The 25,212-nt window shown below is 41.1% G+C and overlaps 1 protein-coding gene across 2 annotated transcripts in view; it reads right to left on the bottom strand.

Moving 5' to 3' along the window:
- Positions 1 to 25,212, bottom strand: part of BTBD9 (BTB domain containing 9) — a 512,908-nt gene that overhangs the window by 79,221 nt on the left and 408,475 nt on the right. For both annotated transcript variants that reach the window (XM_075555166.1, XM_075555167.1), the window contains exon 9: positions 13,477 to 13,584. In XM_075555166.1, coding sequence (XP_075411281.1) covers positions 13,477 to 13,584 — 108 coding nt within the window. The remainder of the gene's footprint in view (positions 1 to 13,476; positions 13,585 to 25,212) is intronic.

Raw genomic sequence — 25,212 nt, 5'->3', positions numbered from 1 at the left:
AATTGGGGGCAGGTTTACTGAGATAAACTTGCCAATCAACAACTCATACCCATTTATTTCATCTCACTAATTGCAATCTGCACGGTGTAACATCACTTATCCCACTTCCTCCCTGTGCTTCCTGTTTCTGTTTCTCCTTCTTTCTCAATCCTTCCAGCTTTTTCCTTGGGTAAATGCTGCCCTTTGATCTCAAAGGTTGAGTACTGTAAGAGGTTCTTACCTCACTCGTGCTATTGTCTGGCTATAAAATGAGAGCCCTGAGGGTGAGTTCACTTCCAGACCGTTCATTTTTTAAAATGGATTTCTATGACATTTGTTATCCTGGAATCTCTATATACAGTTTATCTACATCAGGGCTATTCAACTGACTAGAAGTTCCCTGAGGGGCAGATTCCATGTCTGCACTGCTTTACTGGCAATGGACATCTCAGAGAAGTGGTTACTCAAGGCCTGGTAGTGGTAAGAGATGCCCACTGAGGCCCTCTCCAGTTAGCACTGTGGCTGGAGCAGCTCCTGCAACCATCCCAAGACCACAGAGTGATTCCAAGCTCCTGGATCCCAGAGCTAGAGCTGAGCTGCTAGACAGACTGCCCTGCTGGGACAGTAAGTACATGAAATGCCTTGGCAAATGGGTTAGTTTCTCTCCAGACGTTAAAGGCATTCTTAGTCTGTTTTTTTTTTAATTTGAAAATCCAAAGAAGCAATAGAAACATTTTAACCTGAAGTGAAAGGGGCACAGCTGGCAAACACCTTTTAAAGCACTTGGTCCCTCTGTAAAGACAAATCCGCTAAGAGTGGCTAAAAATAACGGCAATGGACTTCCAGCCAGTAGCCATCCTCAAGTGAAAAACTGCTACTGGGGGATCCACGTCATTAACTTGAGGGGCATGGTACATGTGGAGACCAGAGAAAACTCAACTCTGGCAATGACTAAATTAAAACCCATGCAATAAGGTTTTACATGAATAAAGGTTGGATTAATAAAGGAGGAGTTGGGAAGACTCTTTCTAGTGTACGAGGACTACATCAGCAGGCAGCAACTCCTGCTCGCTTCTACACTCTTCCTTGTGCCCTGCAGCACTATCCGTGTCGGCATGGGCAGACCTCCCATTTGACCCAGTGATGGATGACAAGAGAGTAGCACGACAAACACAACCAGCACCTGTGTGTGGCTGGAGTCAGAGATAGCATTTGCCCACACGTTCACTGAGATGACAAGTGCATCGTGCTAGACTACCATGGCTAAAAGGGTGAGCAAAAGGCACACAATTCCGACTCTGCAGGAACTCCCACTGTAGTGGGAAGTGAGGAAGAACAGCAGCAATTTAACAGCCAGGAATAGGTATAGGCCATACACACTGCAATATGGGCTACAAAGGAAAGCAGCTAGCTTCTGAGAAAAGGAGTAACAACGGGATCTGAAAACCAACACCCACAAAAACAAGGGATCTGACAGAGAAAGTAGCCCTGAGCTGAGAACTAGAGGATGACAGGGGCGGGCCGGAGAAAGAATAGGGGTGCAGCCTCCATGCAGAACCCACAGCACGCATAAAGGCTCTCTGACAAAAAGAGAAACATGGGGCAGGGTGGGAGGTGAGGGGAGTTAGGATGACTGACCATGGAAACCACAGGAGAGGGGTGCTAGATGAGTCTAGAGCGGCAGGTGAGGCCAATGGGAAGACTAGATGGAAGGTTCTAGGAGGGAATCTATGAGTGGAGTTTGAAAGTAACACTAGCTACAGGAAATACAGGCAGATTGAAGAAGGCTATAGGAGAACGTGGGAGGCCGGTTAGGAGAGAAGTGGTGGCAATTGAACTAGTGAGCTCTTGATTGATTTCTGTCATTTGAAGTATTACATTAATATGAAAATTATGACCATAAAGGAAAAGTCTCTCTGACCATGGACATTTTAAGTGTGTTCACGTAGCTCACTGAGCAAATTTTATTGAGGTTTGCTCCATTTTTCTTTTCTTTTATAACAGGCATGGGAAAACCATTAACGGTTAGCACAAAATAACGTGGCTGCTGGGTGAAGCAAGGAAATGGAAGCGCTCAATTTCTCTCTTGCTCATTCGCCACCCAAAGGGAATTTATTTCCTCCTCACTCCTTTACCTGTCCAATATTCTAGGTAGGAAGGAGTTATCTTCACTGGTGGTTCCACAGAACCTCCTGATGATTCTAAGTTTACAACTCAGTGCACATATTTAGCATCATAATGTACTTTCCACATGGGTTCCAAGGTAAGAATATATTTGTTTCATAGAAACTCTCTGTGCTACACAAGATATACCCCCTCTAAATGTGCAGGTATAACCGATCACCTATTGATGTCTTCTAGTCTAGAATTTCCATGTACTCATGAGACAGTTTGATTAACAGGTGTCTCCAAGTCTTGCCTTCTACAGCCTCTGATGACTCATCATTAACACAACCACCCACCTCTTTAGACTTGACCTTTATGTATGTTTTCCGAATTTTTTGCCTTTCCTCTTAAAGGTGGTTTCTTTATTGTTCAGTTCTAAAACTCTGGACAAACTTAACCCCAATGTTTGCCCTTAAAAAAAAAAAAGAGGAAAGGAAAGAAAGTGATTGCTTGTTTCATGACTGTCAAACGCTATGTGAAAAAATGGAGTTAAGTATGAAAAGAGAAAAATACAGTTTCCATGGAGGATGTTTCAAGTGACAATTACACCACCACAGCCCATTAATTGGCTCACACTCTCAGTGGAGCAAGCGCACGCCCCCAACCTCTCAGAGAAGCGGAATGTGAGGAGAGCAGCTCGGGCTGCTATCACCGCCGATGTGCAAGAAGTAGTCATCTTTCCGTCCACGCTCTACGGGGCCCTCAAGAACCGCAATCCCACCCCGGAAACGTAAACCTGCCACCAAGAGGAACTTCTTCTTTACAGAGGAATCAGTGGCAAAGAAATTTCCTCCTTTAAAACCCACTTTCTTTCTATTGCATCACATTAGTGACCCTAAGCCCTCTCCACACAGCCCCCAAACCATCGACCTCCTGTAACCCACTCGAGGTTTGGGTTTTGCTGTGTCAGGCTCAGAAACAACACAGGCAGAGAGAAAGCCTTTCAATCTCACAGTGGCAAAGAAGATGCAGAAAATGGCAGGCAAAGTAAATTGTCCAGGTCTAAATGTCCCATTTTTCAATCTTGCTAGACTTTGCAAAAATTTATGGAAGCTGTAACTCTCCACCTTTAATTTATCCCATTGTCCTAAGCTACTTCAGCACTCACAGAAAAAGAAATAACACAACTTCTTGTTTTAAGGTTCCTGGTAAATAAATAGCACTAATTACAGATGCAGACCCCAGAAGAGAACACTGCCCTTACCCAGGAAATCAATGACAATGGTTTCGGAAGGGAGGAGCACTTCTCAGATATGCATATGATCAGGCTGGAGACCAGGAGCAGGGGAGCTGACCCCAGGGAGGCCTTTCAGGGTGATAGAGACTGTCAAAAGCACTTCTCAGGGAAGGCACGGGGAAGACCATTCTACAGTTGGGATGCTATCCAAATGCCCATCTAAAGTTGGGATGCTATCCAAATGCCCATCTCCAGGAGGGTAGGCTCTTTGAAAGAGAAAACTCAGGGGAAAGTGTACTTTGAAGTCCTAGGGAAGTCACGAAAAGGATGTGCTCTAGAGAATGAGGCTTTCAAAGATTCAAGGGGAGAAGCCATAAGGAAAATAGAGGAAATACCTTTTTGGGAAATCAAGGTTCTGAAAAGCTATTGGGGAACTGCAATATATAGCACTTGTTTATTTGATTTATGCTGGCAGTGATTAACCATGCCACTCTGCCGGCAAACGCTATTCAAACAACAAGGACAAACACCTATAAAACATGCAGGGCGGCCTCAAGGAGAAATCTTTTTTAAAATAAAGTTTTCTTTTAGATCTAAAAAATGCTTATAAATAGGTCAGAAATGTAGAAATTTAGAAAATATAGTCATTTTCACAATCCCACTATAGAAAAAATATCAACATTTTGACATACTTCTAGTTTTTTCCTTCCATAATTTTTTCATATTTGTAATACTTCTATATAATTGTGTACCTTGTTTTCTTAAGTTATTAAGAATTATTTGTAATGTCATTTTTGCAGTATTATTTGTAACAAACATTTAGATTAGAAAAAAATTATTATTAAAATAGTCTGGAAAATAAGTTGGCAGTTATGAAATTTGTTTGAAAATTAGAAACTAAAAAACAATTCTAGATTAATACCATAGAGTGGACATAATTAGAAAAATCAATTTTTCATGTAGTTTTATGATTTTGCTTTTCTACGCCACTTCTTATATCTCATCATTTATATTTGCTAAAATGTTAGCCAAGGGCAAAGTCTTGGGCAGATGATGGCTAAGATCACTAATATCTTGGTAGACATGATTGTTATTTAATGGTATGGTAAAGTGAATAAATGGTTAAAAATTGGACAGGAATAGAACATGCTAGAAGCACAGCCACACTAAATGACTCAAGGAGTCACTAGGGTTACCAAGTACAAGACGGTATAACATTTACCTCTCCATTCCTAGAAACCATTGGCCATCGACATGATATCAAATAAATGCAAATGGAACTGAGTTATAACAAGTATTACAAACTGGAGGACAAGATGTTAGCAAATCAAAGATTTTGGTGAACATCTGGAAAATAGTACTCTAATAAAATATTACTCATTTATAAATTGGAGGGAGCGTATTTTCATAGTGAAGCAAACTATATGGGTATATGAAAAATGCTCCAGCCATTTTGAAATTTAAGACCACTGAGTATGAAGATCCTAAAGGGTTTTATAGAAAAGAAAAAAAATTAATGAACAGAACAAGAGTCAGATTGATATCAGATTGTCGTCAATAATACGAAATACTAGCTGTCAAAATCTAAGTTTTCAAAATTCTAAAGGAGCTGAATTAGTTATCCAGTCAAATTGTGACCTGGATACGCAACGATTCTGAAAATCTGCTTTCCATATACCTTTCTGGGAAAAAACAAATTACCTAGAGATTTACGTATTCTATCCACTGCCCTCCAGGAGTCTTACAAACAAAATATTCAAAACCAAAAGACTGAAGCATGCTATCTTTGCCTTCCAAGTCACCTAGGACAGCACACCATTAGGATGCTGTTGCTTCTGTTAGGTGGTTCCTACCCATAGCATCCCGCTGTAGAAGGGAATGAAACCACGCCGTCCTGCACCATCCTCTTAATTGTTTGAACCCACGTCGCAGCCACTGTCAATCCTCTCGTTAAGGGCTTTCCGCTTTTTCACTCTCTCTCCACTTTATCAAGCAAGTTGCCCTTCTCCAAGGAACAGACGACAAGTCTAACGTCTATGAGATGGATCTCACCATCCTTGCCTCAAAGGGATATTCTGGCTGTACCTCTTCCAAGACAGACCTGTTATTCTCTGGTAATCCATGGTACTTTCAATATTCTTCCCCAACACCATAGTACACATGCAAAATTTTTTCTTTGCTCTTCCTTATTTAATATCCAACTTTCATATGCATATAAGGCAAATGACAATACCATGGCTTGGGTTAGGCACATTCTAGTCCTCAAAGTTACATCTTGTGTTTTAATACTTTAAAGAAGTCTTGTGCAACAGATTTACCAATGCAATGCATACTTTGATCTCTTGCCTGCTGCTTCCAAGATCATTGATTTTGATCCAATCAAAGTGAAATCCTTGACAACTTCAATCTTTTTCCATGTATCTAGGTTTGTTACCTTTGGGTCCCGTTGTAAGGATTTTGCTTTTCTTTACATCGAGTTGTAATCCATACCAAAAGCTGCAATCTTTGATCTTCATCAGCAAAAGCTTCACGTCCTCCTCACTTTCAGCAATCTGCATACCACAGATTGTAATAAGCCTTTCTCCAATGCTACTGCCACATTCTAATTCACTTAAGCCAGCTTCTCTGATTGTTGGCTCGGCAGACAGACTGAATAAGTATGGTGAGAGGATACAACCCTTTCCCTACTTTAAACCACGAAGTATTCTCTTGTTCTGTTCACACAACTACCTCTTGCTCCATGTACAGGTTTCATATGAGCACAATTAAATGTTCTGGATTTCCATTCTTTTCCAGGCTATCCATAGTTTGTTGTGATCTACACAGTCAAATGTTCTTACATAGTCAATGAAACCACGAACAACCATCTTTCTGGTGTTCTCCGCTTTGTCAGGATTCATCTGATGTCAGTAATGATACTCCTTGTTCCACATTCTCTTCTAAATCTGGCCTGATTCTCTGGCAACTTTCTGTCAATATACTGCTACAACCATATCGGACAATCTTCAGTATAATTTTACTTACATGTGACATCAATGATATATATTATTCTTTAATTTGAACAATCTGCTGGGTCACATTTTGGGGGGAATGGGTACAAATATGGATCTCTTCCAGTCAATTAGATAAGTAGCTATATTCCAACCTTTGTGGCATAGATGATAAGTGGGTGCTACCAGTGCTTCATCGGTCTGTTGAAACATTTCAATTGGTTTTCATCAATTCCTGGAGGCTTGTTTTTGCCCGATGCTTTCAATGCGTCTGTCAGTGCCATCGATCCTTGCTCATATACCCTTTCTGTCTTCTTTTGATACTTCTTGCATCATTCGATAGTTTGTCCGCAGGATCTTTCAAAATTGTAACTTGAGGCTTGAAATTTTTATTTGGTTCTTTTAGTTTAAGACCTGCTGAGCATATTCTTGCTTTTGAAATGCTCTTACTCTAGGCCTTTGTGTCCTTCCATAACAATATTTTCCTTTGTCGTCTTCTTAAGTTGCCCTTTGCAGCTTTCTGTGCAGCTCTGTGACGTCATCATTTTCTCCATTTGCCTTAGCTACTCTGTAAGAGCAAGCTCCAGAGTCTCTTCTGAAACACTTAGTTTTCCTTCTTTCCTTTCTTTTCAATGACTTTTTGCTTTCTTCGTGTTGATGTTCTTAGTATCATCCTGCAGCTCACTACGTCTCCTGCTATCCGTATTTAATGAAGCAAATCTGTTCTTGAGATGCATTTGAAGTTCAAGTGAGATATATTCAGGTCATATTTTGATTCTCATGGACGTGTTTTCCTTTACTTGAACTTATACAAGAGCAATTACTGGTCTGTTCCACAGTCAGCCCCTGGCCTAGTGTTAGCTACTGATATTCAGCTTCTCCATCATCTCTTTGCACAGATGTAGTCAATCTGATTTCTGTTTATTCCATCTAGAAAAGTCCATGTATGTAATCATCATTTGTGTTATTGAAAAAAAGGTATATTTGATGAAGTTGTTGGTCTACAAAATTGTTTCAGGTAATCTCCAGCTTGGTTTCTATTCCCAAGGTGGTATTTTCTAACTCCTCCTCCTTCCTCTTTGTTTCTAACTCTTGCAATTCAATCACCAATACGTACCACTGCATCTTGATTGCACGTTTAATCCACTTCTGACTGAAGTCATTGGTAGAATTCTTCAATTTCTGTATCACTAGCCTCCATGGTTGTTATATAAATTTGAATAATAGTTGTATTGATCGGATTTCCTTGTATGTCCTATCACAGACAGCACTGATCTGGAAATGTCCTTTTAAAAGATGAATGCAAAGAGCCATTCTTCTTGATTGTGCCATTCATGGTATAGTAAACTGTAGATTCTCTGATTCAAAATGATAAATACCAGGCTGTTTTGGCTCACTAACACCTAGAATACTGATCTTTAGGCATTCTATTTCATTTTGAGCAACTTCCAATTTTCCTAAGTTCTTTCATCATATATTTCAAGTTCCAACTATTCAATACTGTTTGCAGCTGTTTCTTCTCAATTTGAGTCATGCTCCGTTGGCAAGTGAAAGTCCCAGAGGCATTACACCCACAGGTCTTACTCCACCTGTGTGTCACTGTGTCAGTCTGTGTAGACTAGAGAAACAAATCCATAGGCACTCATGTGTATAAGAAAGAGGTTTATATACAAGAGCAATTGAATATTGAGAAAAATCCCAGGCCAGTTCAGTCCATACCCATGAGTCCAATATTAGCCCATATGTCCAATATCAATCTATAAAGTCCTCTTCAAACTCACAAAGCACATGCAATGATGACAAATGCAGGGTGATCACAGGCCAGTGGGTAGAAAGTCTTTGGATCCAGTGGCGTTGTAAGCATCTCAGTGCTGGCAGGGGTCTCCAGGTGGCTTCTCCAGTTCCCAAGGCACTAGCATAGTTCTATGGGTCTTGTCAGTAGAGCGTCTCCGAGGGAGTGAGCAGAGAGAGAACAGTGTCTTCTACCTCCAAGGAGGAAATACGGGAGTTCCCAGAATTCTCAGGGGAAGGCCATGCCCACACAGAAGCCTCATTTGGCTTGACAGACTAGAGTCCACCCCTTCATTCTTAATCCTCTCCAGTCCCAAACTGACACCAGATTATGTAACTATCCTTATTACTGACAGCCTTCCTCAGTCATATTTTGAGAGTCTTCCAACCTGAAGAGCTCATCTTCTGTCACTATCTCTTATAATATTCTGCTTGCATTCATTAAGTCCAGTAACTGACAGTGTTTCCATGCTATCTGTAATGTTTTCCGTGGCTAATTCCTCTGAAATGGACGGTCTATTCCTTCTACACAGTCTGTTCTTGTGGCAGCTCTGCTGAAACGTGTTCACTTTGGGTTACCCTGATGGCATTTGAAATGCCACTGACATGACTTTTAGCATCACAGCAACATACAAGCCACCAAAGTAGGGCAAACTGACAGAAAAAACGTGGTAGACATTCCAAATGGAAACTAATATTTCATGTCACAACCCCAAAAGCCTAATTTCCAAAGTCTCCAGAAGGGTCATGCCCAGTTACAAAAGTGATTGCATTCAAGAAGTCTCAAGCCATGACTTCCTACCAGTTATGGTACTGATCTTCCTCTCAGGCCAGACACAATTTTAACAATCAGGATTAAATTTTATCACAAGTGATAGTGCCTAACAAGACAGCTGACATCCCCTTTGATCAGGTCCAGGGAATCAATCTAGAAAGGTAACTGAACCCAGGCCAATTTCTCATGCAAAGGAAAGGGAACTGAACCTTTTATCCCTATTCCACAAAGAGAAAAATAAACCCAAGAGACAGTAGAACCAATCTAAACAGGAAAGAAAAAGAAATTTTAGAATCACAGCTGTAGAGTAGGCCTAGGTAGCAGTCTATTCAACTAATCAAGAAACAAACAGTAGACTTTGGAAATTTCCATAACAGGAAAAAGTGGTAATTAGAAACTCTAGGGAAATAATAATCTGGCTAATATAAAGCAATTTCATTGGTGGGATGATGTGGAGTATGTATATGAAGATCTAATCTAGCTGATCTGAAGACAGTACAATTTTTCCAACGGGACATAAGTTTAGTGATGTAGAATACCTAGACTAACATTCCTCTCACTTTACATCCAACAAGGAGTAGGTCTGTTACCAAGCAACATGATGGGGAGTCAAGAAATAGTGTCACAAAATAATATAAATTTAAGTACAAAGTATAATTTTAAAAGCTAGTTACCACAAATAAAAGAAAAACTAACAAAAGCTGGGGAGTGGTTAAATGAGCTAATTTTGTTTAGAGCAAGGATATGTTAATAAGTTGAGTCACAAAAGAACTGTGCTTACAGCTGAGAAATTAGTTTAAAAATCTGAAAAATAAGTGGTTAAGGTCAACTTCTGTGATGGAACAGAAGAAGGGGAAGCAACATTTTACCTCTCACTGTTTATACTCTTCTGAATAGTTTAAATCAACTTCCATCTGCATTTATAATGAAAAAACAGCATCATACTGTAAGGACACAGATTCAACAATTAAAAAACAACAGAGAAAAACAATCAACGATTACAAAGAGAGGTTTTGGGAAGAAACACTGTGTGGTAGGCCTTAGGCTGCTAATCTCTAGGTCCACAGTTCAAACCCACCAGCTGCTTCTCGGGAGAAGGGTGAGTGGCTGTCTGCTCTTCTACAGGTTTAAAGTCACAGAAACACTCTTTTGGGTTGTTATCAGTTGGAATCAATCCAATGGCAGAGGGTTTGGTTTGGGGTTTAAAGGCTACAAGAATAATTTACAATAATAACAATAAAGAGGTAATTAAAAAATCATCAATACAAAAACAAGGCTACCTACTTTAGAAAATGGCCCTTTCCGATGAAGGTAAAGTTGCTTCCACTGTAGGTGTCAGATAGGGATGACTCGGAGGGAGCCTCTTGCTCCTTAGAGACATTTCCAAGGACAGTAAAAATCTGTCCTCTGATTTCTGGGTTACCCAGAAAGACAATCAAGAGGCAGGGTTGTGATCTTTAAAGACCCTATCTCATTTCACTTAGAATATGATACTCACACTTTATTTCAATAAAGCATAAGCTACAGTTTTTGAAATTAACAGATACTTCTTTTGAGGTCTGTTCTCGGGTATATTAAGATAAAAAGGAATAGCTTTGTTCTTTTATTAACTGCACATCTTCTATTGCATTTCTTCAGACCGAACTCAAGATGGATGCACAACAGATTCAGGGTATGCTTATACACATCAAGTCATAGCCTTTGGTCCCATTAATTCTCAAAAGGCTAACAAGCATTTGCCTTCTTGTTATGACTCATGTTTGTTCTTCTGAGACATTATTTAATTATTAATTTGTAGAACACTTGCTGCTGTAGCATCTAAGTGCTAAAATACAAAGTTAAACACACCTAAATTATTTACGTTTACTAAGCAATGGAAACAAAGATAAAAAGGGGCAGGGAGGTGGAAGGTGTTAATGACTTAATGCAGAACTACTGGGAAAGGATCTAGTCTAACAAGTGAATGGATTTTTGAATCAAGAAAAAAAACCTATTTAAGTATGCAATTATTTTTACTTGTATTCATCAACTCCAAACCCATTTCCATCGAGTCCACCCTAAAGGACAGGGTAAAACTGCCCCTGTGAGTTTCTGAGACTGTAACTCTTTTTTTTTGGTTTGTTTTTGTTTCTTAAGCAAAAGGAAAGAAATGTATTGGAGTCCATATGGGAAACCCTAGAGGGGCCCAGCACACACTACTGTGTAGGCATGCCGAGGCAAAGGGTCACACCATTCCCTGTACCTCCATGTCCTAGAGGGATTCCCCTTGAGCCAGCCCCAAAACACCAGGACTGGCCGGGGGTGGGGGCGACTGTAACTCTTTACAGGCGTAGAAAGCCTCATCTTTCTCCCTTGGAGGTTGGTGGTTTTAAGCTGCTGACCTTGGAGTTAGCAGTGAATGTGCAGCCTATTATACTATCAGGGCTCCATATTATATGCCAACATGTACTAGTTCTTGTTACAAAGCTGCATTGTATAACATCTCCAACAGGGGTGAGGAAAAGAAAGAGCTGAGCATCAGTTCTCGCTCCTGAGGCGACTAAAGCAGGTTACATACATGAGGAGACAGAAGAGATGGTGGTGAAGAATAGATTCTGTAGTGGGAGTGAGTTTTCAAGAAGAGGGTCTATGAGCTAGTACTCAATATGAAGTCACACTGAAAAGACAGATGGTGATTGTTCCTGGGCGTCGACAGACTTCCTATTATATAAAAAGTGTTCCAAGAACTTGAGAATGTTAGCCTCTCCATTACCATTACCCCCGTTTGTCATTGGCTTGGTGTGACCCACATGATTAAGGCTTTAGCTGATGAGGCAATGTGGCACCATGGAAGGAGCCCTGCATTAAACCTTTTCTAGACAGCCTCTCTGAGCTTCATGTCTCTTTTATAAAATGAAGATGATCTACATCAGATGTTTCTGACTGAGCACAAAGTGAGAAAAAATAAGTGAAAGCGCAGTCAAGCTACTTCTTGTTGGGTGGTGCTGAGTGCTTTCCCACTCACTGCAACCCTACGTACCCCAGACCAGCACTGCCCGGTCCATGCTAGCTGCTGAATAATTGGGAGTTTGCTGTCAAACTGTGGGAGAGATGACCACGAAAGCTAGGCTCCACTAGGGACTGGTAGCCTAGCCCAAAGCCTGGTTAGGTTTCTCCATCCTATTCGCACCGAGGTGTGGCAATGAGGTTTGCTCTCTGCAGTTGAAGAGATGTGCACCAAACCTCGGCTGAGGCTTGTCAGAAGCAGGCATGCACACCTTCCCTATGTTCTCTGTCTGCTAGATGCAGATGCTGATAAAGAGGCCCTAGGCTATGGCAGAACTACATAAAAGATGCCTGGTTTCTTAATCACTTGTAGAGAGGGCAGGAAGTCCCTAAAATCCAGGGACACCCTTAGTGGACTGAGAACTAAATTACTGTGCTAAGCCACTAAACTGTTAGCCTTGGTACAGCAGTAGTCTGTGTTTCCCAGAATGGGTGATATTGCCCCAAGAGGGGCACTGGAAAAATCCAGAGGGGCTGCAAAAGCAGATACCTATACTTTATCCTGGACTGGGGGGGGGTGTATAGTACAAATGCCAGGGGGACACTGAGTAATTTTCTCTGAAAAGGGGCATGGGGGTAGGCCAAATAAATTTGGGAGCCTATGCCCTAATAGAAACATTCTGTTATAATTGCCATACCATAATAGTAGCAAGAGGCTCACACTGCGTTAAATAATCCATCCTGAGTGCCACTATGAAACATGGCCCTTTGCTACAATCTTGCTTCCCAGAGAATCTGGCTCTGCCCGAAAACAATAAACTCTCTGCACACAGGGCTTCCACAGAAACCTCCCTCTTAGCTTGCCCTGAAACCACGTGAGCCCAATGCTTTATGGTTTAAAAATCTTTGTCTGCTTCTGGAGAACCTAAAGTACATGCTTTTCCTGAGTTTGGGTAACAGCCCGGTTAACACTGAGACCAGATGAGTATTCAAACCTGCCTCTGATAATGATGTGGAAGTGGGGAGTAGAACAGGGTCCCAGACAAAAATAACTGAAGTGTGTATCAACTTTTCTAAGAAGGTAAGAAAATAGGAGAAAAAGGTGAGTGGTGGGGCTTGGGGTGGTGAGAAGGGAGAGACTTATACAAGTAAAATTTCTTTTCCTGCTTAGGTATATATGAACATATTTCTAAAACTCTGAGTCAAATTCAGACCAGGAGATAGAGAAAACTTGTTTAGCTACATAAAGTAAATTCTTATCTAACTTCTAGTCAAAACAGAAGTAAAGAATTATAGGAATATGTTTTTAACTTCTAAATCAGAATATAATTCAGAGATTCTTTGAACATGCACTAGGGCAGTGGCTCTCAACCATCCTCATGCCACAACCCTTTCATACAGTTCCTCATGTGGTGGTGACCCCCCAACCATAACGTTATTTTCGTTGCGACTTCATAATGGTCATTTTGCTACTGTGAAGAATCAGGCGACCGCTGTGAGAGGGTCGTTCGATCCCCAAAGGGGTTGCCACCCACAGGTTGAGAACCGCTGCACTAGAACCATAGAAAAGACTCTCTTCAACAGGAAAACTTCTCTGAAAGGAAGTAACTTACTTGCAGGAGACTTTGGTTCTGTCAGCCACCATGGTCCACTGTTGCTGGTTGGTGGAAACTTCAACATAGTAGCTATAGCTTCGATCGTCACAGTCCCAAAGCAGTAACCTGAACAATGAGAAAAACAAGAATGCTACAAATGCTCTAACAGGCTGGGTCAGAGGCAGCAGTAGGTAGGGTTGGGTCTATGCCTGCCTGCCCATCCCAGCAACCACAGCTCATGATCTAGGGAAAGAGCGTGAGTACCCAACAAATGTGCAAAGAGAACAGGTAGAATCAGTCTACAGAGAAAGGGTTGCTCCTTTAGGAGCATATTTCACAAGTCACTCAATCCCAGGCAGCCTCTCTTCCCCCAAATGACAAAGCTTTTCAGATGGCTTGGTTAGAGAAGATGTTTCCAAATTTTCCTTCCTAATTGCTTAGTTCCCATCTCCAGTTGGCTCGACTGACCAAAAGTACCCTCCTTGGGAACACTATTGATGAGAGGATCTGTGCTTTCTAATTGGTCATGACCCTTACTAACATGCTTAATCTAATTTTGATAAGACTATCTTATCTGGAGACACAGGCAAATATATTATTAGTAAAGTGTTCTTCATATTTAGAGCTTGATTATTCTGGTCCTGTTCTTTTTCTCCCTCTTTTCTGCCCAGATAAGAAACTAACATTGGTTATACTCCATTTACATGAAGCTCAAAAACAAAGTTTCTCTCTGGTGCCATAAATATGAACTGTGATGAGCTCTCAGGGAGGTAGTGGTTGGGCTATAGCATGAAGGAACCTTTGAGGATCCCGGAAATGTGCCACTTATTCTGACAGTGAGTGCCACAGGGAGAAAGACCACTGTTCTCTACAATGTTGGCCTCCAATTCAGGATCAGGATCATCTAGGCATTTGACAAGTTGATCATGGACATCTGCGTCCTCCACCAACCAGGATGGAGAGTGATCTCCCTGAGGAAGTCTCAGAAACCCTAAATAGGGTTGCTATGCATTGGAATTCACTCGCAGTGGCAGTGGGTTTGGTTTAGTTTTCTGGATTTTGTATTTAACAGTGTTGTACCTAGACTCAACACTGATGGAATGCTGAACAAATACATTATTTATAACATCAATGATAATGATCCTGATGGCCATCATTTCCTTAATGTTTACAGTGTACCAGGCAGGCCTTGAGTTAAGCGCTTTATATAATTTATCTTATTAAATTCTTCCCCAAATCCTCTTAGTAAGCACTATTACTCTCACCAAATTATAGGTAGTGAGAGTGAGGCTTAAGGTTGTTAAATATTTGCCTAAATTATATATCTAGAGCGTGGCAGGTATAGACTCCAACCCTCTGTCCTGACCTGGAGCCCACTTTGGTGACCTTTCTGTCAAATGTTTGTTATTCTCCATTGAGGTACCTGGGTCACATTTTACAGTCTGTAGCCTCCCTCTCCATGAAAGCAGTTTTTATTATTATCCCTTAATCTCGCGACTGTTAGCAATGACAGTCCTTTGTACAAGTGCAGTTTAGTGTCACCACCTAAACCTACTTGAGGATTAGGAATGGCCCTTTCCCCTTGCCTTTTTGTTCCTGTTTCCAATTGTAAGAATGTTTGTTATCAATGACTAGACCAATGATACCTAATATTTTCAGATTAATCTTTTAAGTAGATGAATTGCTATAAGGTTCTAGAAAGAATAAACAGGTAACTCCTACTGATTTTCTTTTCTTTACCTGAGACTTTAATTTCTCAAAGTACTCTGAATTGAATTAGCAAGAATTCCACTATACAGTTTTTAAGTATTGAGTAATTCTACTCTTAGATGACACCAGCCTGTTTGATAAGAAAATGAATCATTTCCCTCATTAGTCATTTTCTCGAATCTCTCAGCACTTTTATGTAGTAAACTTATGCTAATTTATATTTATGATGAGTAACTTTTTTAATATCTCCCAAGCTACTGTCATCAAGTAGATATCAACTCATAACAGGGCAGAGTAGAATTGATCCCTACAGTTTCCAAAGTTATAAATCTTTATGGAAGCAGACTGCTTCATTTTTCTTTTGTGGAATGGCTGGTGGGTTCAAACAGGCAACCTTTCGGTTAGCAGCTCAATGCTTAACAAAATGTACCAGCAGGAGACACCCAAACACACCGCAGCTTCAAAAAGTTCATGGACAATGTGTCTGATGAAAAAATTATGTGTGAATTTAATAAATGTTTGCATCACAATACATTCATACTAACAGGCTCTACATTGAGACACTGGGATGAATAAGAGCTCCTATCAGAGCAATATGAATGTTTCTAAAATTATAGAAAAAAAACAATCTATTGTAAAGCTTGGGTGGACAGATGATGAAACCACTGATGCTCTTTGAACAGTTTATGCCTCAAAGAAACCAGCAGTTTACAAATTCTTAACTCATTTTAAGAAGGGGTAAAGACAATGTTGAAGAAGAAGCCTGCAGCAGACCATCCACATCAATTTGGAAGGAAATAATTACTCTTGTTTGTGCCCTAATTGAAGCAGACTAACCACAGCAGAAATAATAACCAGCACCATAGACATCACAAGTGATTTCAGCTTAGACAATTCTGACTGAAGAATGTTGGAGCAAGATATTGAAGCACTGCTTGCATCACATAACTGTAACAGGAGATGAAACACGATTTTTAACAGTATGACCCAAAGACAATGCACAATCAAAGAATCAATGGCTAGTAAGAGGTGGGAGGAAGGTGTTTGGTCAAGACCAAAAGTCAGTTTGGAGACTGCTCCAGCATTTTGCTATTCACTTTCTGGCGGGTAAGACAGCAATAACATCTGCTTACTGTGAGTGTTCTGAAGTAGTTATCCAAGGTCTTAGCAGAAAACGCCCTGAAAAATCTTCATTAGTGAGTCTTTCTCCACCACAAGAATTATTTTGGTAGTTGCTCTCATCAAATAAGGACAATTTTGTAAGATTTTTCATGGGAATTTATTAGGTATCCCCTTACAGACCTGATTGGGCTCCATGTGACTTCTTTTTTTGTTTCGCACTCTTAAAAAATATCTTTAAAGAGTACCCATTTTTCTTCAGTTAATAGAAAAAAAGACTGACATGACTAATTTCCTAGGACCCTCAGCTCTTGAGGGATGGACTAATTGGCTAGTATGATTGCTTACAAAGGCGTCTTGCCCTTGATGGAGCTTATGCTCAAGAATGGTTGTTGTTTCTTAAAAAAAAAATTTTTTTCTTTCAATTCTATTTTCCACAACTTTTTGAGCCCCTTTGTGTATATACAGAAAAAGAGCAATTGTATATTGATAAAACATCCCAGTCAAGTTTGATATTAGCCCATATATCTGATTCTACTCCATAAAATCCTCTTCAGACTCACACAGCCATTCACAACAATGCTGAATGCAGGAAGATCACAGGCTGGTGGGTGAGAAGTCTTGTGGATCCCATGGCAGTGGAAGCATTTCAGCACTGGTATGGGTCTCCACATGGCTTCTCCAGCTCTCCGGAGTGTCTCAATAGCAGCAAAGTGAAGCAGAAAGAGAGTGTGGTCCACCTCCAGGGAGAAGAGAGGAAGTTCCCAGAATCCTCATGAGAAGGCCACACTCAAGAGGAGGCATGACCAGGTTGTGACCCGATTGACAGGCTAGACTCCAACCCTGCACTTATTTATCAAGTTGACATGAAATTATGTACCTACCACAGGTTGTTTTAGGAATGTGAGGCTCTGTTTCACCTTTTCTTCCTATCGGTGTCAGGCTATTGTGGTGCTGACGATAATAACAGTAGGTAATGGTGGTCAGGCATCATCTAGTTCTTCTGGTCTCAGAGTAGAAGGAAACCTGCATACTATTTGTCCTGTAGACAAGCTTCTTTGAGAGTTTGGTTTCCCTCTTTCTCTGTTGCTTTGGATGAATACAAATCAGTAGTTGTATCTTAGATGGCTGCTCAGAAGCTCTAAAGACCACAGACACCACTCACCAAATGATGTAGACCATAACTTTATGAACTCCAAAACCCTACACCAATTAACCAAGATATTCCATAAGACCATAATCAAACCTAGAAATCCAATCTTATTAGCTATCCTTCTCTTGATAGCTATTTGGGTTGCTTCCACTTTTGGGCTGTTCTGTTAAGAATAATGCATGTATGAACATCAACGAACACATGTTTGCATCTTTATTTTCAAATCTTTTGGGGATCTACCTAGAAGTGGAATGGCTGGGTCATATAGTAATCCTATGTTTAATCTTCTGAGGAACTATCAAACTGTTTTCCACAGTGGCTGCACCGAGTTAAATTTCCACCAACAGTGGATAGAGGAGGGGTTCCTCTTACTCCATATCCTCACCATTGCTTAGTAATCCTACACAGCGGTTCTCAACCTGCAGGTCACGACTCCTTTAGGGGTCAAACAACCCTTTCACAGGGGTTGCCCAATTCATCACAGTAGCAAAATGACAGTTATGAAGCAGCAACAAAAATCATTTTATGGTTGGGGGTGGTCACCACAATATGAGGAAGGTTGAGAACCACTGTCCTAGCAGGTATGAAATGGTATCTTGTTGTGGTTTTGATCTGCATTTTCCTAATCACGCCAAACATTTATCAGTACTTATTGACCATCTGGATACTTCCTCCTTTGGAGAAATGTCCATTCAAATCTTAGCCCATTGTTTAGATGGGTTTTTTGTCTCTTTGTTGAGCTGCAGGAGTGCATATTATATCCGTTATTAAATTACTATAGGATATATCATTTGCAAACTGTGTTTTTTCCTATTCTGTGGGTTTTTTTAATTCTCTTGATAATGTGCTTTGCTGTATAAATGTTTAAAGTCTGTGGTAGTTACATAATTTCATGTCGACTTGAAGATATATGAAAGGTAGGGGTGGAGTGTAGCCTGTCAAACAGGTCACAGCCTAATGGTGACTGCTTGTGGGCATGGACTTCTCATAAGGGGGCTCTGGGAACCTCTCCCCTTCTCTCTGCCTTCACCTTCCTACTGGTGAGCCACTTTGAGACCTTCCCTGTGATTCTGCCATTGGCAGTGAATTCACAAGACCTTGCACCCACCAACCTGTGATTTCCTGCATTTTGCATCATTGCTTGTGACTACATGAATCTGGAGGGACTTATGGGCTAGTATTGGGCTTACGGACTAGAACTGGACTAGGCTGGAATGTTTTCTCGATATATATTTACTTCTTGATATAAAGCCCTTTCCTACACAAGTGTCACTTGATTTGTTCCTCTAGCCAACCTGGCCTCACACAAAGTCTAATCTTTCTTTTTTTGGTTGTTGCTGCTCATGCTTTTGGCATGTTTAAGAAATCACTGCCATTCCAAGGTCATGAAGATTTCTTCAAAGAGCTTTAGTGTCTCAGTTTTAAAATTTAGATCTTTGATCAATTTTGCATTATGAGCAATTGTTTAAAGCATATTTTTTGCTTCTATGTCTCATTCTGTGTTTGATTATAAGTCTCTTAAGAAAGACCTTTTAGGTTTCTCTTTTTAAAAACTCTACTCCAAACTCCAGGGTTCTGTTCATGATATATGTTCTATGCTGAAATCATTCATAACCTGGCCAAAGTAGAAAACCAGAAAATATTTAATTTAATTAATCATTTTCTTCATTTAATAGTCCTAGTTATAGGTTTGTTGGGAGACAACTTAGTGCCATTTTCCCAATGGGATTTTGGATTATTTAGGGAAGGTCAGGTTCATCCTATACTCTATTCTCTGGAGAAACATGAGTTAATGTTCTCATCAGACTATCCAAAATAAAACAACCAGTCCCTTTTGAGATAGAATTTAATCAAAATACTTCACGGAAAACGACTGCCTTGAGGATCTGGAATATGAGGAAACTGAAAAAGATCAATTATACCTACGGTAAGTATTGTAAATATACTACCAGTAAACATACATACTAAAATAATTTTTAAGTTGTACTAGTTTATTCTATAAAGTATTCTAATTTTAAAGGAACATTATTATTTTAAAATGAAAAGCACCTGTAATTCCCACAATTTTGTAAACTCATTCACAGCATGCATATTGTAACTTGCTGCTTCAAATCTACTATGAATATCTTTATGTATCATCAGATGTTCTTCTGTAACGTATTTATTGGCTTCCTACTATTTTACTATATGGATACCCTATAACGTAATAGCTTATCATAGGATACTTAGGTAGTTTACAATCTTTCACTGTTATGAAAATGCTGTGATGAACATCCTTAATATAAACTTAATACTACTGCCTTTGAAAGTGTCTATAAGCATACTGTCCAAAACAAAAGCCTCTACTAATTTATACTCAGGAGTACAAGTGGTTGACATACGAGGCTGCTAACCATTAGGGTGGAGGTTCAGGTCCACCCAGGGCCCTGAAGAAAAAAGGGCAAGTAATCTAAGTAGAAGAAGCCAGTGACTGACAATATATGGGGTTACCATGCGTCCCAGTGAACTTGCTGGCGACTGTAGCAGCAGTGTGTGAGAAGGCTTCACCACCCAGAGTGTGCGCTAACTACAACTACTGCCATGTTTGCAGGCACAGACCTCATTTTCATTGTAATTCTTTACTTATTTGTGAAATTCAATATCTTGTCCATTTTCTATGGTATGTTTATCCTTTTGTAGGTGACGTACAAAATGTCCTCTGTTATTAAAGGATATTAATCTACGGCCTATCACAGTTTGTATGCTAAAGATATTAATTTTTATTAGCTTAGTCCATTGATCTTTACCTCAATAATTTCTCCTGGCCTGATTTTTCCCCCTCCTGTATAGCTGCATGTACTGGTTGAGATATCTATCACCTCTCTCTTCTGCAAAGAGTCCCTGTGGGCTTGTAAGGAGGCCCTGGGTGGTGCAAATGATTATGTGCTGAACTACTAACCTAAATGTTGGTGGCTTGAACACACCTAGAGGGGCTGCAGGAGAAAGGCCTGGCAATCTGCATCTGAATGGTCACAGCCAGGAAAACCCTAGAATTCATTTCTACTTTGCACATGTGGGGAGGCCACACGTCAGAATCCATTTGACAGCAATAGGTTTGGGAGTTTGCAATGTGAGGTCATGGCAACTGCTAGCTAGAAAAGGGGTGTTGACAATTTCATGTTATATCAAGGGGAGGGCTCAGTCTCACCTACACTGTGGGGTTTTTAAGAGGGATTCTCATGCATGCGTTTGGGTGTATATTTGCTGGAAATATAGGCTTAGGCAGAAATGAATATCCCTTTGTTGATTCGACTGAAAATAGCAAGTGCAGCTTAAGGACAATAAAGGAAAAGTTGGTTCAACCCCCCGCCTCTCCCCAACCCCCATGGAGAAGAATTTTGCTCTAATAAGGGGCAACTGAAAACCCCACCAACTTCTTTCACTTCCTTCCCTGCCAGCAAAATGGCTTCTATCGCTTTGCACCTGTAATTCTGGCTTTTAATCTAGCTGAGCCTGTTTGCCCAGTGGGCTTGTCCAAGACAGACACACTCTCTGTGACCTTAACTGAGAGGAGCCTCTGCACACCCGCACACCTGCACCCTTACATCAGAAGCCATCTTCAAAGGAGCTGCAATAAAGCCGGCCGAGGGCCCAGAGCTATTGATGCAGCGTGGGTCTATGCGTAGCTAAAGCCACAGGCCTCTCTGCCTAATGAACACTGCATGGAATACCTGCTAGTACTGTCGCTTCCATCTTCCCCATTCTCAAGGAGTGTTCCTTAAAAGCAGCTAAGTGTTGGATTTTTTGGGGGGGAGGAGGGGAGGTTGTTTTAAATTGATTAGCAGATGTGATTTTGCTTACATCCTCCATAAATGCGCTGCCTGGCTGCATACCATTGATTACCAGGGGTTTGGTTTACAGCAACTAATTGCTCTCCTTGCTGGTGTTTTGATGCAAAATTCAATAGCGAATATGTTTTTCAAAACTCTTGTCTTTGTGGCTTGAGTCAGAAGTGACTTGAGGCAAACCCAGTGGACTGAGTTTTCCCTTCTTTAAAATAATTGCTCTCTCATCAGTCTGTGAAGAAAGTTTCCAAATTGTAGCATTCTAATTGGGAAGTCTGCATTATGCATGTGATGACAAACTATGTTGTCTTGAATAGCATTTTTTCCTATCCCTTTCTTAATGGATTAATTCTGTGCCAGAGTCTGAACAATGGCTGAGCTAGGGCAGTTGAGAGGAAGAGCTCTCTCTACTGAACCAGTGCCTTGTAGGCCAGGAGCACATGCCTCTTTGACCTGTGTCTTCTAACTGTCCAACATTTGTGGGAGTCTCCACTGGAAGAGCTGGGTCACAACTTCTGCTGTTGTCAACATGTCTCTCATTTGGGTGGAAACAGGCAACTAAGGGAAGTTAGTAGTGACACTGAAATGCTTTCTTACCAGTCCATTCCCAATCTCGCCCTCAAAAGCAAGGACCTGCCTGACCTCAAACTTCAACGTAGATCTTTTTGTTGCAGATTGTCGAAGCTCTACAAAAATGATTGTTCTTCCATGTCAATGATCTAATAAATACTTCCTGAGTACCTACTAAGTGACAGGAGCCTTGATGGAATAGTGGCTACACATGGGACAGTTCTACCCTGTCCTATACGGCCACTGTGAGTTAGCATCAACTTGGTAGCAGCGGTTTGGTGTTTGGAGGTTGCTTTTTTTGGGAGGTGGTGGTGGTAGCGCTATCTTAGACGAGTCCTTGAATTTGTACTTTAAACCCTTGTGGAATAAAAGGTCTGGATTTGATCCTGTCCTGGGCTCCTCCAGTTCCTACATTAGATAATGCTCAATGACAACACCCAGTACAAATTTTCGACGGCACATCGGCCCACCAAAGCTCTTGGTTGATGCAGGAGCTCTTCCGTCCAAGAGTTCGAGCCCAGCCCAGCCCAGCCTAGCCCAGCCTTGAGGTGGAGGTGAGCTCTGTTCTACTGACTGGACTCAAGGAAGACCCAGGGTCTAGACTGCACCACTCAGACATCCTTTCTCAGAAAGTTAAATATAGGCATTCTAGCTACCTTCACTGGCCCTGATGAAAATGCAGGCAGAATAATCTGGGGTGACTCTCTTTTATCATATGCACAAAGAAGCAAAGAAAGCTATTTGCAGTGAGGATAGCGTGACCACAGGAGTGGGGGCGGGGCGGGGGGGCGGCGGGCTGGGCTCCTGACAAGACCCAATATCTGGTTTCAGTCCCTATGAGGGCCACTCAAGCTTTAGTCCTTGCCTTCTGAGAGAAATCTCTCAATCATTTTTATAAAATCGCCGCTTATGGCTTAGGCCAGGGATCCTCAAACTTTTTAAACAGGGGGCCAATTCACTGTCCCTCAGACCCATTGGAGGGCCAGACTATAGTTTTTTTAAAAAAAACTATGAACAAATTCCTATGCACACTACACATCTTATTTTGAAGTATAAAAACAAATGGGGCGAAAACACCTGGCAGGCCGGATAAATGTGCTCGGTGGGCCGCAGTTTGAGGGCGCTTGGTTAAGAACATGTGATCAGGGAAGGGAAATTTTAGCACATGTCCAGTTCTCACTTCAGGATGTCAGACAGAGACAAACAGCATATTAGAGGCGCTGTTCTAATCTGTGCTACCATGAGGCAGAAAGGAGCCTGTAACAGCTGCCAAAAGGAATTACTAATAGAGCTCCAGAGAAACAACTTCACTGGCAAGACATTGGGATTTTCCCAGAGATGAGAAGGATCCTTACTGTCAGCTGTCGCTAGGTTCGATTATGTAGCTTCATCCCCAGGTGGGAAGCAAAGTCAAGCTGAGCAGAGCTGTTGGAGAACTGCAAACCCAAAACGAAATTCTCGGCAGGAGACTAGGACCAAGTAAAAATGTTTTATTAGAGGTGTGTGAAGTGGACCAGGTGGTCACCCTGCGGATTCCAGACATGGGAACTCCTGAGAGGTTGTCATCAAGGAAGCCTTGCCTTTAAGTGGGTCATGACCTCTAGGGACAGAGGGGACACCAGTCTTCTTCTCACAGAAGGTAGGGGAAATACAGGCTGCTCACTAGAAATGGATTGAGTTCTTGGGAAATACATTATGCAGACATTATCAGGAAGTATACATACTGATACTGTAAAATCTCCTATATATGGGACATAGATGGGTTGTTCCTTAAGAGAGGAAGACACTAGATCTATAGAAGTAGTAAGAGGAATAATAATTTCTTAGAGGTATGGCAGGGAGGGTTGAGGGCTAACAACAGTGAGGACAAGAAAGAAGAAAATGTCCTAGAATGGATTGTGGTGATGACTGTATAACTCTTTTGAATGTGATGGGATGGTTGAATTGTATGGTATGTGAATTAAATGTCAGTAAGAGAAAAAGACAGGGAGAGAGAGAATGGCAAACAATGTCTGCTTTCAGCTGTCCAGAGAAAAGAGAAGCCTAGACTCTCAGGTACCTGGCACATGGAGATGATACCTGGCACGCGGAGATGATGCCTGGCACGCAGAGATGATGCCTGGCACACGCAGATTCTGTGCTTAGTGTAACCCCAGTACGAAACGAATAAGTGGGGGAAGGGTGGAAAAGTGGGGTGTGGAAAAGGCAGAGTATACATCTGGGCTCCACTCTGTAGGCTGGCTTCTAGAGAAAGGGACTGAGAATACAAGGAAGGCTGATTTTTTTCTCCCTGTCAAATCTCAGTATAATCCAGGAGAGTTATTGGAAAGTAGAGCACGATCAATGGAGGATGTGCTACCAAATAAAACTACAGAGAGCTGGATGAAACAAAACTCCGAGACAATGTTCAACCTCTAACATGTAACAGCTAATTGAGGCCTTCTTTTTACTCCTTGAGGGGAAGGAGTTTTAAATTTTGAGTTTTATGTGGCATCATAAAAGCTATCACCATGCTACCAAACAGCAGGGCTGCAAATGTAATATTTAATAAGTACTGAGTGTGGAACGCACGATGAGCAACTAATCACAATCCCACCTCACATTCCCACAGACCTTACGGTTTCTAAATGTTTCTGCATACATTATCACATTTGCAAACAACAACATAAAAATCATAATCAACACATTTCTTGTTTTAATTGCAGACCTGTCTTTCCAAGTTACCTGGATAGTTTTCTTACATGGCTAAACACCACCTAAACAATCTTTAACAGATGATCCAATCATTTGGTGAACCCTTTCTTTTAACAAATACACTTTGGCCCTGGATTTTTTTTTTTAATGTTTTGGTTTTTATCATTTTATTGAGTGTTCATACAATTCTTTTACAATCCACACATCAATTGTATCAGGCACATTTGTATGTATGTTGTCATCATTCTTTTCTAGACAATTACTTTCTATTGAAATTACTTTCTATTGAGACCTTGGTATCAGCTCCTCCCCACCCCCCAACCCTCGTGATCCCTTGATGGATTATAAATTATAATTATTTTCAAATCTCACACCGGCCACAGTCTCTCTTCCCCCATGGTTTCCGTTGTTCTTCCCCCTGGAGGGGTGTGTGTGTGGTTGTGTGTCGATCATTACGTTTCGTTCCCCCTTCCCCCCCCCACTCCCCTTCTCCCTACCCATCCTGGTATTGCTATTCCCGTTCCTGCTCCTGGGTTGCGTGTATTGTGAGCTCTTATCTCTACCTGTGGGGTCATGATAGTGGGGGGGGGGGGTGTTTGAGAAAGCCTCAAGGAACCTGTGGAATAGTGTGTGTTTCATCGGTGCTTTACTGTGTCATGGTTGACTCATCCCTTCCCTGTGACC

The sequence above is a fragment of the Tenrec ecaudatus genome, chromosome 7 (genome assembly GCF_050624435.1).
Source record: "Tenrec ecaudatus isolate mTenEca1 chromosome 7, mTenEca1.hap1, whole genome shotgun sequence".
Taxonomy (NCBI): domain Eukaryota; kingdom Metazoa; phylum Chordata; class Mammalia; order Afrosoricida; family Tenrecidae; genus Tenrec; species Tenrec ecaudatus.
This window is presented reverse-complemented; position numbering and strand designations above follow the sequence as displayed.